This window comes from Microcaecilia unicolor, chromosome 5, assembly GCF_901765095.1.
Source record: "Microcaecilia unicolor chromosome 5, aMicUni1.1, whole genome shotgun sequence".
Lineage (NCBI taxonomy): Eukaryota > Metazoa > Chordata > Amphibia > Gymnophiona > Siphonopidae > Microcaecilia > Microcaecilia unicolor.
Window position 1 is genome coordinate 219390768 of NC_044035.1, and position 14154 is coordinate 219404921.

Sequence of the window (14154 nt, forward strand, 5' to 3'; positions counted from 1 at the left end):
ATTAGTTTAACTACCAGGGGAATTGATGCTACTGGTCGATAGTTGGTTGTATCGTTTAATTTTTTTCTTTAAGTCTTTGGGTATAGGGGTAAGAAGTATATTTCCTTTGTCCTTGGGGAAGAGTCCCTGTTGCAACATGTAGTTCATGTGTGATGTAAGGTCAGTTATGAAGCATTGGGGGGCTAGCCTTATTAGGTTGATGGGACAGATATCCAATTTGGAATGGGTTTTGCAGAATTTGTTGAGTGCTTGAGTGATGTTTTCTTCGGTTAGCAGATCGAAGTTAGTCCAGGTTTGATCTGCTGGGTATTCACCGGGGGTTGGGTCCAAGCATTCCATGAATTTTTCGTGATCAGTGGTATTGAGTGGTAATGTGGATTGCAGTTTTATAATTTTCTCATTAAAGTATTTGGCCAAGTTGTCTGCCTATGGGATGTCTGTGCCGTCCGTGGTCATTGGTGTGGTGTCTATTACCTTGTTCACAAGTTGGTAGAGTTTATGTGCATCTTTGTGGTCTGGTCCTATTTTGGTTTTGTAGTATGCTCTTTTGGTTTGTCTTATTGAGTATTTGTATTTTCTTTGTAATTGTTTCCATGCGTTGAGTGTGTATTCGTCTTTCATTTTTTTCCATGCTCATTTGAGTCTCCTAACATGTGTTTTCAGTGATTTCAGTTCTTCGTTAAACCAAAGTATTGAGTTTTGTCTACGTGTAGTTCTTGTTCGTAATGGTGCAATTATGTCTAATGTGTTCTTACATTTGTCATCCCAGTTTAGTAGGTAATGTTTGGAATCTGTTTGTGTCATCCAATCATTGCTGTAAATTTGCTGCCAGAATGTTACAGGGAGGGGAATAATCGAATGGCGCCGGCGAAATACATGGCCGGCGATGTATTTTGGCAGCGCCGCAAACAGCTGGCCAGACCCGTATTTTTGAAAAAGATGGCCGGCCATCTTTTGTTTCGATAATACGGTTCCGGCCAGCCAAATGCATTGGATTTGGCTGGGGTTTGAGATGGCCAGCCTCGTTTTTTAGCGATAATGGAAAGTTATGTCGGCCATCTCAAACCCCGGCCAAATTCAAGGCATTTGGCCGTGGGAGGAACCAGCATTTTTAGTGCACTGGCCCCCCTGACATGCCAGGACACCAACCGGGCTCCCTAGGGGTCACTGCGGTGGACTTCAGAAAAGCTCCCACGTGCATAGCTCCCTTACTTTGGGAGCTGAGCCCCCCAATCCTCCCCCCAAAACCCACTATCCACAAATGTACTGCACCCACTAAAACTGCTCCAGGGACCTGCATACAGCCTCTAGGACTGATTGCTGCTGTATAACTTTGGCACACCAGTTCACACCTGAAGACTAATCTCTCTGAAAAAGTCCTTTCTTGAAATAACCACGTTTACTCACAGTTAACTGCAGATCAGAGGTTGTGCCCCACTGGCAAAGAGTCCCCTGGTACTAAGATTAGCAGTAGGTCAGAGCTGGCACAGTGGTGTACAATGCCCTCTTTCAGCACCATTCAAGGTAAGAACTACGTTCTCTGACGTGGGTAACACAGGAAAGGGATCTAAAACAGTCTTACAAAAATGGCCACTACCGCATGGACTACAACAGGAAACAAAACAGGGCACACTCTGACCCAGTAAGCAGGGGGAAAAGCAGAGCCTACCAACTATCAATACCTATACCCACCACAATGCATTGCTGATGTGACTCTGCAGTGCAAATAACAGAAAAGGTGCCACACTCACCCCAGAGCCACATCACAAGCAGGCAAAGGCTGTCGGAGGACAGAACACATTCTGCTGTCATGAAGGTGGGTATGGCATTTGAGGCTGGCATACAGGCTGGCAAAAAAGTATTTGTAACCTGTTTTTTATGCTGGGAGGGGGTTGGTGACCACTGGGGGAGTACGGGGAGGTCATCCCCGATTCCTTCCGGTGGTCATGTGGTCAGTTCGGCCACCTTTTTGAAGCTTGGACCTGAAAAAAAAGGGACCAAGTAAAAGCGGCCAAATGCTCTTCATCGTCGGGTTTTTTTTTTCCCAATATGGGCTAAAGCCGACCATTTCGTAACCCCGCCCATGCTCGCCCATGTCCCGCCTTCGCGTCGCTGCCAGCATGCCCCCTTGAACTTTTGCCAGCTCTGCGATGGAAAAGCGGCAATGGTGTCAAAATAGCGGCTTTCGATTATACCGATTTGGCCGCTTTTGCGAGATCGCCGGCCATCTCCCGATTTGTGGCGGAAGATGGCCGGCGATCACTTTCGAAAATGAGCTGGAGGATCAATTTGGCCTCTCGTGGTATAGGTTGTTGGTTTTTGCTTGAGGTGCATACCTTTTTTCTTCCACTGTAGGGTGGAGTTTAGTTTATAGTGATCTGACCATGGTATGTCCGACCATTTTGTATCTGTTAGTATAAGGTTTAGGTCTGAGGATAGTTTATGTGTAATGAGGTCAATTGTGTGTCCTTTGACATGGGTGGCTTGCATATTGGGCCAGCTAAGGTCCCATAGTTGTAGGAAGTCTTTGCATTCACGTGTATTTGTTGCTTTAGGGTCTTCGAGGTGTATATTTATGTCTCCAATAACAAGTATATTGGGATTTGAAACACAGTTGTTCGATATGAAATCCATGAAATGTGAATGACAATCTTGCCATTTACCTGGTGGTCTATAAAATAAGACAATGTTTAGGCTGTCAAGCAGGTTAGTATGGTTAATTCTGACTGAGGCGATTTCAAGATCTGGTGTTATAGACTCAGCTGTTGTTGTTACATTGAAGTGGGATCTATAGATTAATGCTAGTCCTCCGCCTCTTTTTTCTCTCCTTGTCCAATGAGTAATTTTGTAGCCCGGGGGGCAGAGTTCCAGAATTATGGGATCCTTGAGGTCTTGGATCCAGGTTTCGCTGATGAGTAGTAGGTCAAGATTGTCTGCTGTGATCCAGTCTGTTATAATTGTTGTTTTGTTGACTACTGATCTGGCGTTTATGTATCCTATTTGAATTATTTGGTAAGGGTCCACTTTTGATGTTGTGTTGATTTTGATTAGTTGTTGTTCCTTTGTTTTAGTAGGACCCTTGTCTCCTTTTGTTGTAGTTGTCTGCGTGTTGGTGGTGCATGATCCATGCCCAGCATTTCTCCTCTCTCCATCCTTCCATCCATGTTCCATCTCACTTCCTCTCTCTTCCCTCCCCTCCATCCATGTCCAGCATTTCAACTCTCTCCCCTCCACTACATCCATGTGCATCTCCTTCCTCTGTCTGCCCTCCCCTCCATCCATGTCCAGAATTTCTCCTCTCTCCCCTAAATCCATGTGCATCTTCTTCCCTCCCCTCCATTCATGTCCAGCCTTTCTGCTTCCTCTGTCTTCCCTTCCTCCCCTCCATCCATGTCCAGCATTTCTCCTCTCTCCCTTCCCCTCCATCCATGTGCATCTCCTTCCTGTCCTCCCTCTTCTCCATCCAGGTCCAGCATTTCTCCTGCCCTCCCCTCCATCCATCCATGTCCAGCAACTCTCCTCTCTCCCCTGTCCGCCCTTCCCATCCATGCCCAATGATTCTCCTCTGCCCCTATCCTTCCCTCCCATCCATGTCCAGCAATTCTCTTCTCTTTCCCGGCCTCTTCTCACATCCATATCCAGCGATTCTCCTTTGCCCCCTATCCTTCCCTTCCATCCATGTGCAGTGACTCGCCCCAGCCTCCACCTGCCCCCCTTTTCAGCCCCTGAGTTCCAGTTCCAACCCCAGCGCTGGCTCACCTGCCTGCCTTCAGCTCCCCGATAGCCCTCCTTTGCTTCCTGCCGTCACCCTGCCTTTAAATATTTTATTTTACCTCAAGTTGTGGCGGCGGCACTGAAAGCAGCAGCAGGCTCGGCTCACCTCCAGCCTTCCCTTCCATCTCAATGTCCCGCATTCTTCTGATGTATTTCCTGTTTCCGCGAGGGCGGGACACTGAGAGGGAAGGGAAGGCTGGAGGCGAGGCGGCAGGAAGGAAAGGAGGGCAGTCGGGAAGCTGAGGGTGGGCAGGTGAGCTGGTGCTGGGAGTCTGTGACTCTGCAGCTCACGGGGTGTGGGGGAGGAGAGGCAAGCTGGTTTGCATTCACAGAACAACCGGCTTGCAAGATGCCAAAAAATTTAACAACCAGCTCTTGAGAGCCGGCTCCAGCACACCACTGATTATGATCATTATTTTTCAGATATTGTTTTTCGAGAGATTTGATTTCTTTTTCTAGCAGATCCATTTTTTTTATGTATACCCGCAGAGTAGTTTCTTATAATGGTGGCTTTGTAGGCATCCTACCATATGTTAATGGGGGAGTTACAAATTGGGGTATTATTGAAATAATCTTCAGTAGACTATTTTAATAATGCTACAAATGATTCATTATGTAGTAGGGTGGGGTTAAATCTCCTCATTGCAGGTTTTGTGGGAGGAGAGATGTCTGTAAAAGTTAAGGAAATAGCAGTGTGATCTGAGATAATTTTTCTATGTATTTGGGAATTGGTTACAAAGGGTAATATGGATTTGGAAATCAGAAAATTGTCAATTCTGGGATAGCTTAAATGGGGAGAGGAGAAAAAAAAAATGAAGTCTTTTTCTGTGGGGTTGAACAGTCTCCATATATCTACTAAACCCAAAGAGGTTTTGAGAGAGTAGATGACAAGGCTTGCTTTGGTTGGATTATATGGGCAGGAAGATTGCCTGTCTAAGAGGGGATCTAGGGTTTGATTAAAGTCTCCACCAAGAATTGTGGGATTGGAATGAGAACTTGTGATTTCTGAGGCAAGTTGATGGAAAAATTCAGGAGAATCTTTGTTAGGGGTGTAAACATTAAATAGAGTGATTGTAGTGTTATTGATCATAATATCCACTTTGACCCATCTACCCTCAACATCAAATGATTGTTTAGTGATGGTAATTGGAAGAGATTTCTTGTGGGGAATGGCTACTCCGTTTTTTTAATGAACTGCAGCAGAGTATGCGCAGAGTGAGAAATTTTTATCATGAAGATGTTTGACATCAAAATCTAAAAGGTGAGTTTCCTGAATGAAAGCCAGATCTGTATTTAATTTATGCAAATAGATTAAAAGTTTCTTCCTCTTAATGGGATTGTTTAACCCTTTTATGTTAGTTGAGGTAATTCTCATGTAGAAGCAGTAGATAAAAAGACATAGCAATGGTTTTGTGTTGACTTTTGTGGATAAAAATGAAGGAGTTGCGCCATAATATTAAAATGGAGAGAGCATTACAACCTGATGAAAACAGATGTGCCCAATAAACATATACGACAGTGAGAAAAAAAGACAGCAAAAGACTTAACATGAGTTGAAAACAATGCCAATACAATATGTCAACCATGGGTGAAGTGAGGTAGATAGTGAGAATGAGGAGGCTCATACGGAGAACAGGATACTCTGCAGAGAGCAACCAATAAAATTGTTATGAAGCAGAAAAATTCTACTGAGCAAGAGGGATAATTACAATATAGGGTAAAATGATGGGAGTTTAGTGAGATCTTACAACATTACATAATCAAGATATGTAATACACCTTTCTACTGTTGAAAATTGAAAATGGTCAGAAGATGAGACTTATATTATAATTACTTCAAACCTGAGAACTTGTAAATTATCAGAAGGTTTCCAAATAAAGTTTAGAGGTGTGGTAGCCGTGTTAGTCCACTCTTAAAGGTTATCAATAGAAATCAAACAAAATAAAACATGGAAAAGAAAATAAGATGATACCTTTTTTATTGGACATAACTTAATACATTTCTTGATTAGCTTTCAAAGGTTGCCCTTCTTCGTCAGATCGGAAATAAGCAAATGTGGTAGCAGATAGTATATATAAGTGAAACATCCAAGCATTACTTTGACAGTCTGACAGGGTGGGAGGGTGGGGGTGGGTAGGAGGTATGCAAGAGGACATCAAAGCATTTCATTGATAGTCTAACAGGATGGGTGTGGGTAGGTGAGAGGAGGGTAATAAACAGAGAAATACAACTTTATGGTTTATAATGGGCTAGAAAACCCAGGTCCTTGTTAAGCTGTCTGTTGAGTGTCAAAATATTCAATCATTCTGACTTCAAAGGTCTTACTTTCCTGTATTGTTTTAAAGTTACCTTTCAGGATTCTTACTATGAAATCACTGGTACAGTGTTCTGGTCTGGTAAAGTGCTGCCCCACAGGGGTAGGAACCCAGCTGGCACCAGCATTCTTCATGTTATGTCTATGCAGATTAAAACAAATTCTCAATATTACACGAGTCTCAGTCAGGTTTTCGCCCTTTACACAGCACATAAACAGTACTACTCACTCTAATAGCCAAATTCAAGCAGGAAATAGCAACAGGTAACAACATCCTCCTCCTCCAATTCGACTTGTCTAGTGCATTCGACATGGTAAACCATAATATTAATAAGATTACTCGACAAATTCGGAATTGGTGGAAACATACACAACTGGATCAAGGGTTTCCTAACCACAAGAACATACCAAGTAAAATCAAAATCAAACATATCATCACCGTGGAAAGCAGATTGCGGAGTACCACAAGGATCACCGCTATCGCTGATCCTCTTCAACCAAATGATGACCCCACTAGCCAAGACCTTATCCAACCTAGGCCTTAACCCTTTCATGTATGCAGACAATGTCACCATATACATTCCTTACAGAACTATCTTGACAGAAATCGCAAATGAAATCAAGCTCGGCCTGAACACCATGAAATCGTGGGCAAATGCATTTCAATTAAAACTCAACTAAGAAAAAAACACATGGTCTCATCCTTTTATCCCAATACAATACGCATAACCCCACAACTATCAACACTACAGATCACACCCTCCCCGTTTCAGACAGCCTGAAAATCCTCGGTGTTACAATGGACTGCAACTTTACACTGGAGAGCCAAGTAAAATCCACAACGAAGAAAATGTTCTACTCAGTGTGGAAACTCAAACACGTAAAACAGTTCTTCCCGAGGGAAACCTTTCGCAACCTGATACAATTAATGGTACTAAGCCATCTAGACTATTGCAATGGAATCTATGCGGGATGCAAAGAACAAACCTTAAAGAAACTTCAGACTGTGCAAACACGGCAGCAAGACTCATCTTCGGAAAGCACAAAACCCCTCAGTGAAAAACTTCACTGACTGCCAATCACCTTCAAAATCTGTACTATGGTTCATAAAATTATCTACGGTGAAGCACCGGGATACATGACAGACCTGATCGACCTACCAACCAGAAATACATCCAAATCAACACGTTTGTACCTAAATCTGCACTACCCACGATGCAAAGGACTCAAATATAAATCATACATCAGCGCACAACTGTGGAACACACAGCCAAAAGCCTTGAAAACCACATACGACCACCTACACTTCAGAAAAACACTAAAAACTCACCTGTTTAAAAAGGCATACTCTACTGATCCAACATAAATGACTGATCCCTGTGACACCACATCACTAAAGATCGTAATAGACATTACACAACTCTTCCGCTGAATGAGTCTTTTATGTGGTCCTACCACATGAACCTATCCTAACACAATATCACCTTGTATTTGTTTACCCCAGAGCCTGTCACACCTCTCCGGCGTATACAGAGATTTCATGTTGAAAGTAACAAGAAGAATCTTCATAGACTGTGGAATATCGATCTCTTTTAACAGAAGCAAAAAATGTTTAGTGTCGCGTAAATACGACCAACACTATCTTGGTACTTGATGAACTGGAAAAAATTGTCGGTAAAAAGTTACCACCAAAAAAAAATCGTGTTGTTTTTCTCTGTGATTGTGTAGACGCTTATAAAAAAAACGGTAGTATTGTCAGGCATTATCTATCATTCTGCAAGATACAACAAGAAACTTGGGATGTTTTTGACCCCTGATGTAGGCGGACTCTCGCCGAAACACGGCCCTTGTCGTGTCATTTTATGAATAAATTTTCATTCATTGTCCCAGTCTTAAAGGCCCTTGTGTGCATGTTCTTATTCTGATGTAATGCTGTTAAAGATTTTCTTTCATCTCTGGTCAGATTACCACCAAAATAACTCTTAGAATACATAGCTTTAACCTCATGGGACACCACTTCCTTAAAAATTCTCACGATGGGATCTATAGGAATCGGGGGCATCCATGTAAGTTTAGGATATACTCTGGAGCAATGATAGACTATTTTGTCAAAATAGATCTTCAATTGCAACCTACGGACAAAACGCTCTAGATCTATTTGAAACTGGAAATGATCAAATCTGTTAGCAGGAACAAGTGATAATCCGCTTAAAAGCAAAGAACCGTCTGAAATAAAACTTGATGAGATAATTATATTATTATTGATTTTACGTTGACCTTTGTACATCCAGACATGTACTCGGTTGTTTAGTCTTGTTCATCCCGTTCAAATTTTGATTTTTAGTTTTCTGATGTTTTAATTTCTCATTGCTCTCTGTCAAAATCTGTTTTTGATACTTTGTCTTTAATCTTTTTCAAATCCTCCTCAAGACCTGCCTTTTCAAGATCCAAAAACAATTTACTTCTTTCCACAATGATGAAGTGAGTGTCCAATAAGTGCTAAAAATGTTTCTGTTAATTTTCACTAAGCACTATGGACTTTTGTGATCTTTTCCTCCATGTTATTTTTAAACATATGCAAAATGTTGCTTTAAGCTGTTGATATATATATATATATATATATTTTTTTTTTTTGTTACATTTGTACCCCGCGCTTTCCCACTCATGGCAGGCTCAATGCGGCAGGCAATGGAGGGTTAAGTAACTTGCCCAGAGTCACAAGGAGCTGCCTGTGCTGGGAATTGAACTCAGTTCCTCAGTTCCCCTGGACCAAAGTCCACCACCCTAACCACCAGGCCACTGTGTGCATGTTTATATATATATTTTTTAATATATATATATATGGCTATCTCCCGCTGAGTATTGCAGGTTAGCAGCTAGCCGAATATATCGGCCGATATAACTGGCTATCCGCCAATTTTTAAAGCTTGTTTAGCAGTCATATGTGGCCACGTGACAACATGGGATATCTGTTGCTGGTATAAAGATAACAGGCTAGGAATATCAGCTTAGCCAGTTATCTTTAAACTGTCCAAAAACAAACCGGATATTCAATGCCTGTAGGAGTTAGCTCCTCTGAAACTTGTGTAGGTTCATAGCTATCAACAGGATAAATTCTAACCAAAATACTATATATATGTATATATATGGTTAGAATTTATCCTGTTGATAGCTATGAACCTACACAAGTTTCAGAGGAGCTAACTCCTACAGGCATTGAATATCCGGTTTGTTTTTGGACAGTTTAAAGATAACTGGCTAAGCTGATATTCCTAGCCTGTTATCTTTATACCAGCAACAGATATCCCATGTTGTCACGTGGCCACATATGACTGCTAAACAAGCTTTAAAAATTGGCGGATAGCCAGTTATATCGGCCGATATATTCGGCTAGCTGCTAACCTGCAATACTCAGCGGGATATAGCCAGTTATCCCCTGCTGAATATCGCCGGATAGCCAGCTATGTACCATTTAACCAACCAGGTGCTGTTCCTGGCTGATTAAATGGTTTGGAATATCAGGGGAGGATCAAGAATAAATTAACTTGTTTCATTAGATTTGAGAATATTTCATAGTATAACTGCTTCTTCATAAAATATTTTCTAATATATTGCAATATTAATGCATTATTATACATTTCTTAATTAGTATTTGATATTTTGTAACTTGAAAGACATTTGAAAGGTTTAAGAGTGATTCTGAAATGTACTTAAGCATTTACCCTTCTTGTTTTTGTTTTCCACAGGCATCCTCTCTTTCCTTTATTAGCATTACTTTTTGAAAAATGTGAGGGATCTACCCAAGGTTCAGAATGTACCACCTCTGCCAGTTTTGATATAGATATTGAGAACTTTGTAAGGAAGCAAGAAAAGGAAGGCAAACCCTTTTTCTGTGAAGATCCTGAAACGGATAGTTTAGTGAGTAAGACTGTTCCTTTTGTATTAGAAAACTTGTGAATGTGTTTTTTCCTTTTATTATGTTTCTCAGAGGGCAAGCAGGATATCCAGTGGTATTGATAGATGGTGTAATCAATGGAGCCCCAGGACAGAAGTTGAAAGTAAAGCTTTCTGTTCCTTTCCAGCATGCTGGACTGATCATATTTGGGTGTTCTTGCATCCAGTTTTACATTGTAGCTCACAACAGACAATTTTCTCTTTGTTTCTCCGAGGACAAGGAGGTCAAAATGTTCTCACAACTGGGTGATGTCATCTCTTTAAGAAACCTTTGGTAGCATCCCACCGCACATGCATGGATGCCTTGCTGCCCGATGTGCGAGTGCAGGAACAGCGTCGTCAGTTATCCGTGGAGCTGAGAGGTTTCGTCTGTAATCTCTCCTCAGCATGTCAACTTTTGACATTTTTGTGGTGCCTTTCCTGCTGGTATTTTTGCCTTCTTTTTTTATTTCTTTTTGTTCCCCTTCTTCTGATGCCCTTAGTGTGATTTTTCTTTTTTCCAGTTCTTTTTCCTTTCTTTCTCGGCTCCAGTGGCCCTCTTAGGCCTGAGCTCCAGCCGGGTAGCATCGACCTTTTTCAGGGGCAAGCAGCCTTTTTCTCCCCCCACCTTTGAGCTGTTTGATTTTGCGTTGGCTGTTTTTCCCTTCATGTCCCTGAAGGTTCCCAGTGACTTCAAGCGCTGTTCCCACTCTAACAGGGTCATCTCTGGGACTCATAGCTGCTTGCTCATGCAGAAAGGTACTCAGAGAGCCAGAGAAGACTAGCATGAAAAGATTTTTGGCACCAAGTCCTGTTCATTGATGTTGGCATCGACAGCATTGGCCCCAATGGCTATGGCAACAGCCTCTGATACTGGGAGTGCTCTGGAATCAAGGAGGTCTCCCTCTGCCTCAACTCCGGGGAGTTCCCTGGGACTGCCCTGCGTTGGACCTGACACCGAGGAGGCATGGGGATTTGACATTCTCATTGGTACTGAGGGACCCTGATGCCCGACATTTGCCCAAACCTAAAAAGTATAAACATTGATCCCCCTCAAGGCACGGTACTGGGAGCTCTGGGGTGTCTGTGTCAAGAGGAGTATTCCTCCTTTCTTGTGGAGGTGTTGATGCTGCAGTTGCCACTCAGCCAGGATCCTGCTTCCGATTCAGTACCAGTGGATTTGCAGGCTGTCTCCACACTGGTTCTAGCCCATCCTTTTCCTATGCCTATCTTTGATGATTTGTTCAGTCCATGCTCAAGGAAGACTGGCGGGTAGCACATTGCTATGGCATTTAAGAGTGCATACACTAGTCTGAACCCTCCTTGGAGGTCTGGGCCCTGCCTGTAGAGAAGCCACCGCTGCCTTTGCCTCAATGGGTAACTCACTCGATGTATGGGGAGGAAGCTTCTCCGGAGTCAGGTGAGAGAACCGTACCTCGGTGCCCTTTGAGGCCTGGGTGATCCTCCAGTAGACCAAGGCAGGTACAGACTCACTACTCTCAGAGAGAGTGCTTTGATGAGTCTGAGATGGAACAATCATGGGAGTCTGAGGAGCAGCCAGATTACTTCTTGGAGGAGAAGTCATATGTCGTATATTTGGACCTCTCCCATCTGCAGGAGAAAAGGAAGTCTCCATCTGAGGCTCTCTCCTTTACTAGTTTTGTCAGGGAGATGGAGGCCACCATTCTACTACTACTACTACTTATCATTTCTATAGCACTATTAGACGTACGCAGCGCTGTACACTGGACATAAAGAGATAATCCCTGCTCAACAGAACTTACAATCTAATTAGGACAGACAAACAGGACAAATAAGAGAGAAGGGAATTACTAAGGTGAGGATGATAAAACATGGGTACTTCAGCTCGCAGGGTCAGTGAGCTTCAGGTCCTAGTAGTGGATCCGCCTTATGGAAAATATCATCATAATAGAGTAGTTCTCTGCATGCACCCCAAGTTCCTTCCTAAGGTGGTGTTGGAGTTCCATCTTAATCAGTCAATCATCCTGCCAACATTCCTCCCAAAATTGCATGTCCACCCTGGCGAAAGTTTGCTGCATAATTTGGACTGCAAGCAAGCCTTGGCCTTCTATCTGGAGCGGACTAAAGCCCATAGACGGTTCACCCAGCTTTTTGCTTCTTTTGATCTAAAGAGGATGGGGATAGCTATTGGCAAATGTACATTCTCCGAGGGCAAGCAGACCTATAATTCTCACATGCGGGTAACGTGCATTACCCCCATGTGAGACTAGAAGGCCTGCTGTCCTCAGAGAATGCCTGCTACAGGTAAGTATCTTTGCTTTATCCAGTTGGCTGACAGATTGTATCTCCTTTGCTTATGCCCAGGCTGGGTTGTCTCTGAAGGGCCATGTCACGGCTCACAATGTCAGAGCCATGGCTGTGTCGGTAGCCCACCTGAGGTCGGCCTCTGTTGAGGGGATCTGCAGTCCACACATTCGTATCTCACTACTGCCTTGAGCAGAATACCACCCTCCTAGACCTGTTATTTCAATTACAGGCTTCACCTTCACAACCAGTCTGTATATAGTTTCAGATTGATTGGTTTCTTAGGTCTTGCTATTGCAAGTCCCTGTTGTCTTAGCGTTGTTGTTTTCAGCGAGCCAGGTTGCTAGGAATTTCCAGTTATGAGAATATTATGGCCTGCTTGTCTTCAGAGAAAGCAAAACTACTCAGCTGTAGCAGGTGTTCTGCGATGACAGCAGGCCAGTTATTCTCACAAACCCTCCCTCCTGCCCTTAGAGTTGTCTTTTCCAGCTATGTTATTATATTGCTGGTCGCTCACAAGTTGAGTGGAAAGGCACCTGTGCATGCTTGGTGGGTTGTTGCCAAAGGCTTCTTAAACAGACAGTACACTGAACAGCGTCCACACAGAGCTCTGTTGAATGACATCACCCAGTTGTGTGAATAGTTGGCCAGGTGTCCTCGGAGAACACCTGCTACAGGTAAGTAATTTTGCTTGTATGTGTGATTTTATTTATTTATTTTTTTTTTTGGTTTAAGAAGTGTACTTTTCATGTGGCTGCTTTCAGTTTTAGTAGCATAGTGGTTCATATTCCTGTTAGGTTTAATAATTAGATTGTTTGCCATGTTAGTTTCCTTTAATTTTTTTGTGACTGCAATTTTGTGTAGTCAGTATTTTTCAGTTTTTCAGTATTACTTCCCATCTCATTCCATCCCATTGCCTTATCTACTTTTAGTTTTAGCAGCTCCTTATGAAAACAGTCTTCTGAGAATGCTTTGAGATCTATCCTATTTCCAGTCTTAATTCTGACGGAGTTTTGTGATCCTGTTCCAGATTTTCCCACAGAGAATGCTGAACATAAATACATAGTTTTGCAGTTCTTCTTTCTCCTTGTCTACCTGTACATGATCTCCCCTTTCCCTCTAAATCATATGATACTGCTTTTACTCTTCCTCTTCTCACTAACATACCTAAGGAAAGTTGTGTCCCCCTGTTTTCCGTATAAGCTCTTTCTCCAAGGACAACCAGGACACTACTTGCCACATAGAGGTGATATCGAGGGGCATAATAGAAATGGGCCGGCCATCTATAAGGGCGCCCATCTCTAAGGACGGCCCCGTAAAGCGGCGTCCACGACTGTATTATCGAAACAAGATGGGCAGCTATCTTTCATTTCGATAATACGGTCGGGGACGGCCAAATCTCAACATTTGGGTCCACCTTAGAGATGGCCGCCCTTAGAGATGGCCGCCATTGGTTTTCGCCGATAATAGAAACTAAGGACGACCATCTCAAAACTGGCCAAATCCAAGCCATTTGGTCATGGGAGGAGCCAGCATTTGTAGTGCACTGGTCCCCCTGACATGCCAGGACACCAACCGGGCACCCTAGGGGGCACTGCAGTGGACTTCACAAATTGATCCCAGGTGCATAGCTCCCTTACCTTGTGTGCTGAGCTCCCCAAAACCCACTACCCACAACTGTACAACACTACCATAGCCCTTAAAGGGTAATGGGGGGCACCTAGATGTGGGTACAGTGGGTTTTGGAGGGCTCCCATTTACCACCACAGGTGGGGGGGGGGGGGGATGGGCCTGGGTCCGTCTGCCTGAAGTTCACTGCAGTACCCACTAAAAACTGCTCCAAGGAC

General features: G+C 43.2%; 1 protein-coding gene across 1 annotated transcript in view; it reads left to right on the top strand.

Annotated features, from left to right (window-relative positions):
• PKNOX1 (PBX/knotted 1 homeobox 1) overlaps window positions 1-14154 on the top strand; it is a 591440-nt gene that overhangs the window by 177163 nt on the left and 400123 nt on the right. The window contains exon 4 of the mRNA XM_030203790.1: window positions 9835-10006. Within this exon, the coding sequence (XP_030059650.1) occupies window positions 9835-10006 (172 nt within the window). The remainder of the gene's footprint in view (window positions 1-9834; window positions 10007-14154) is intronic.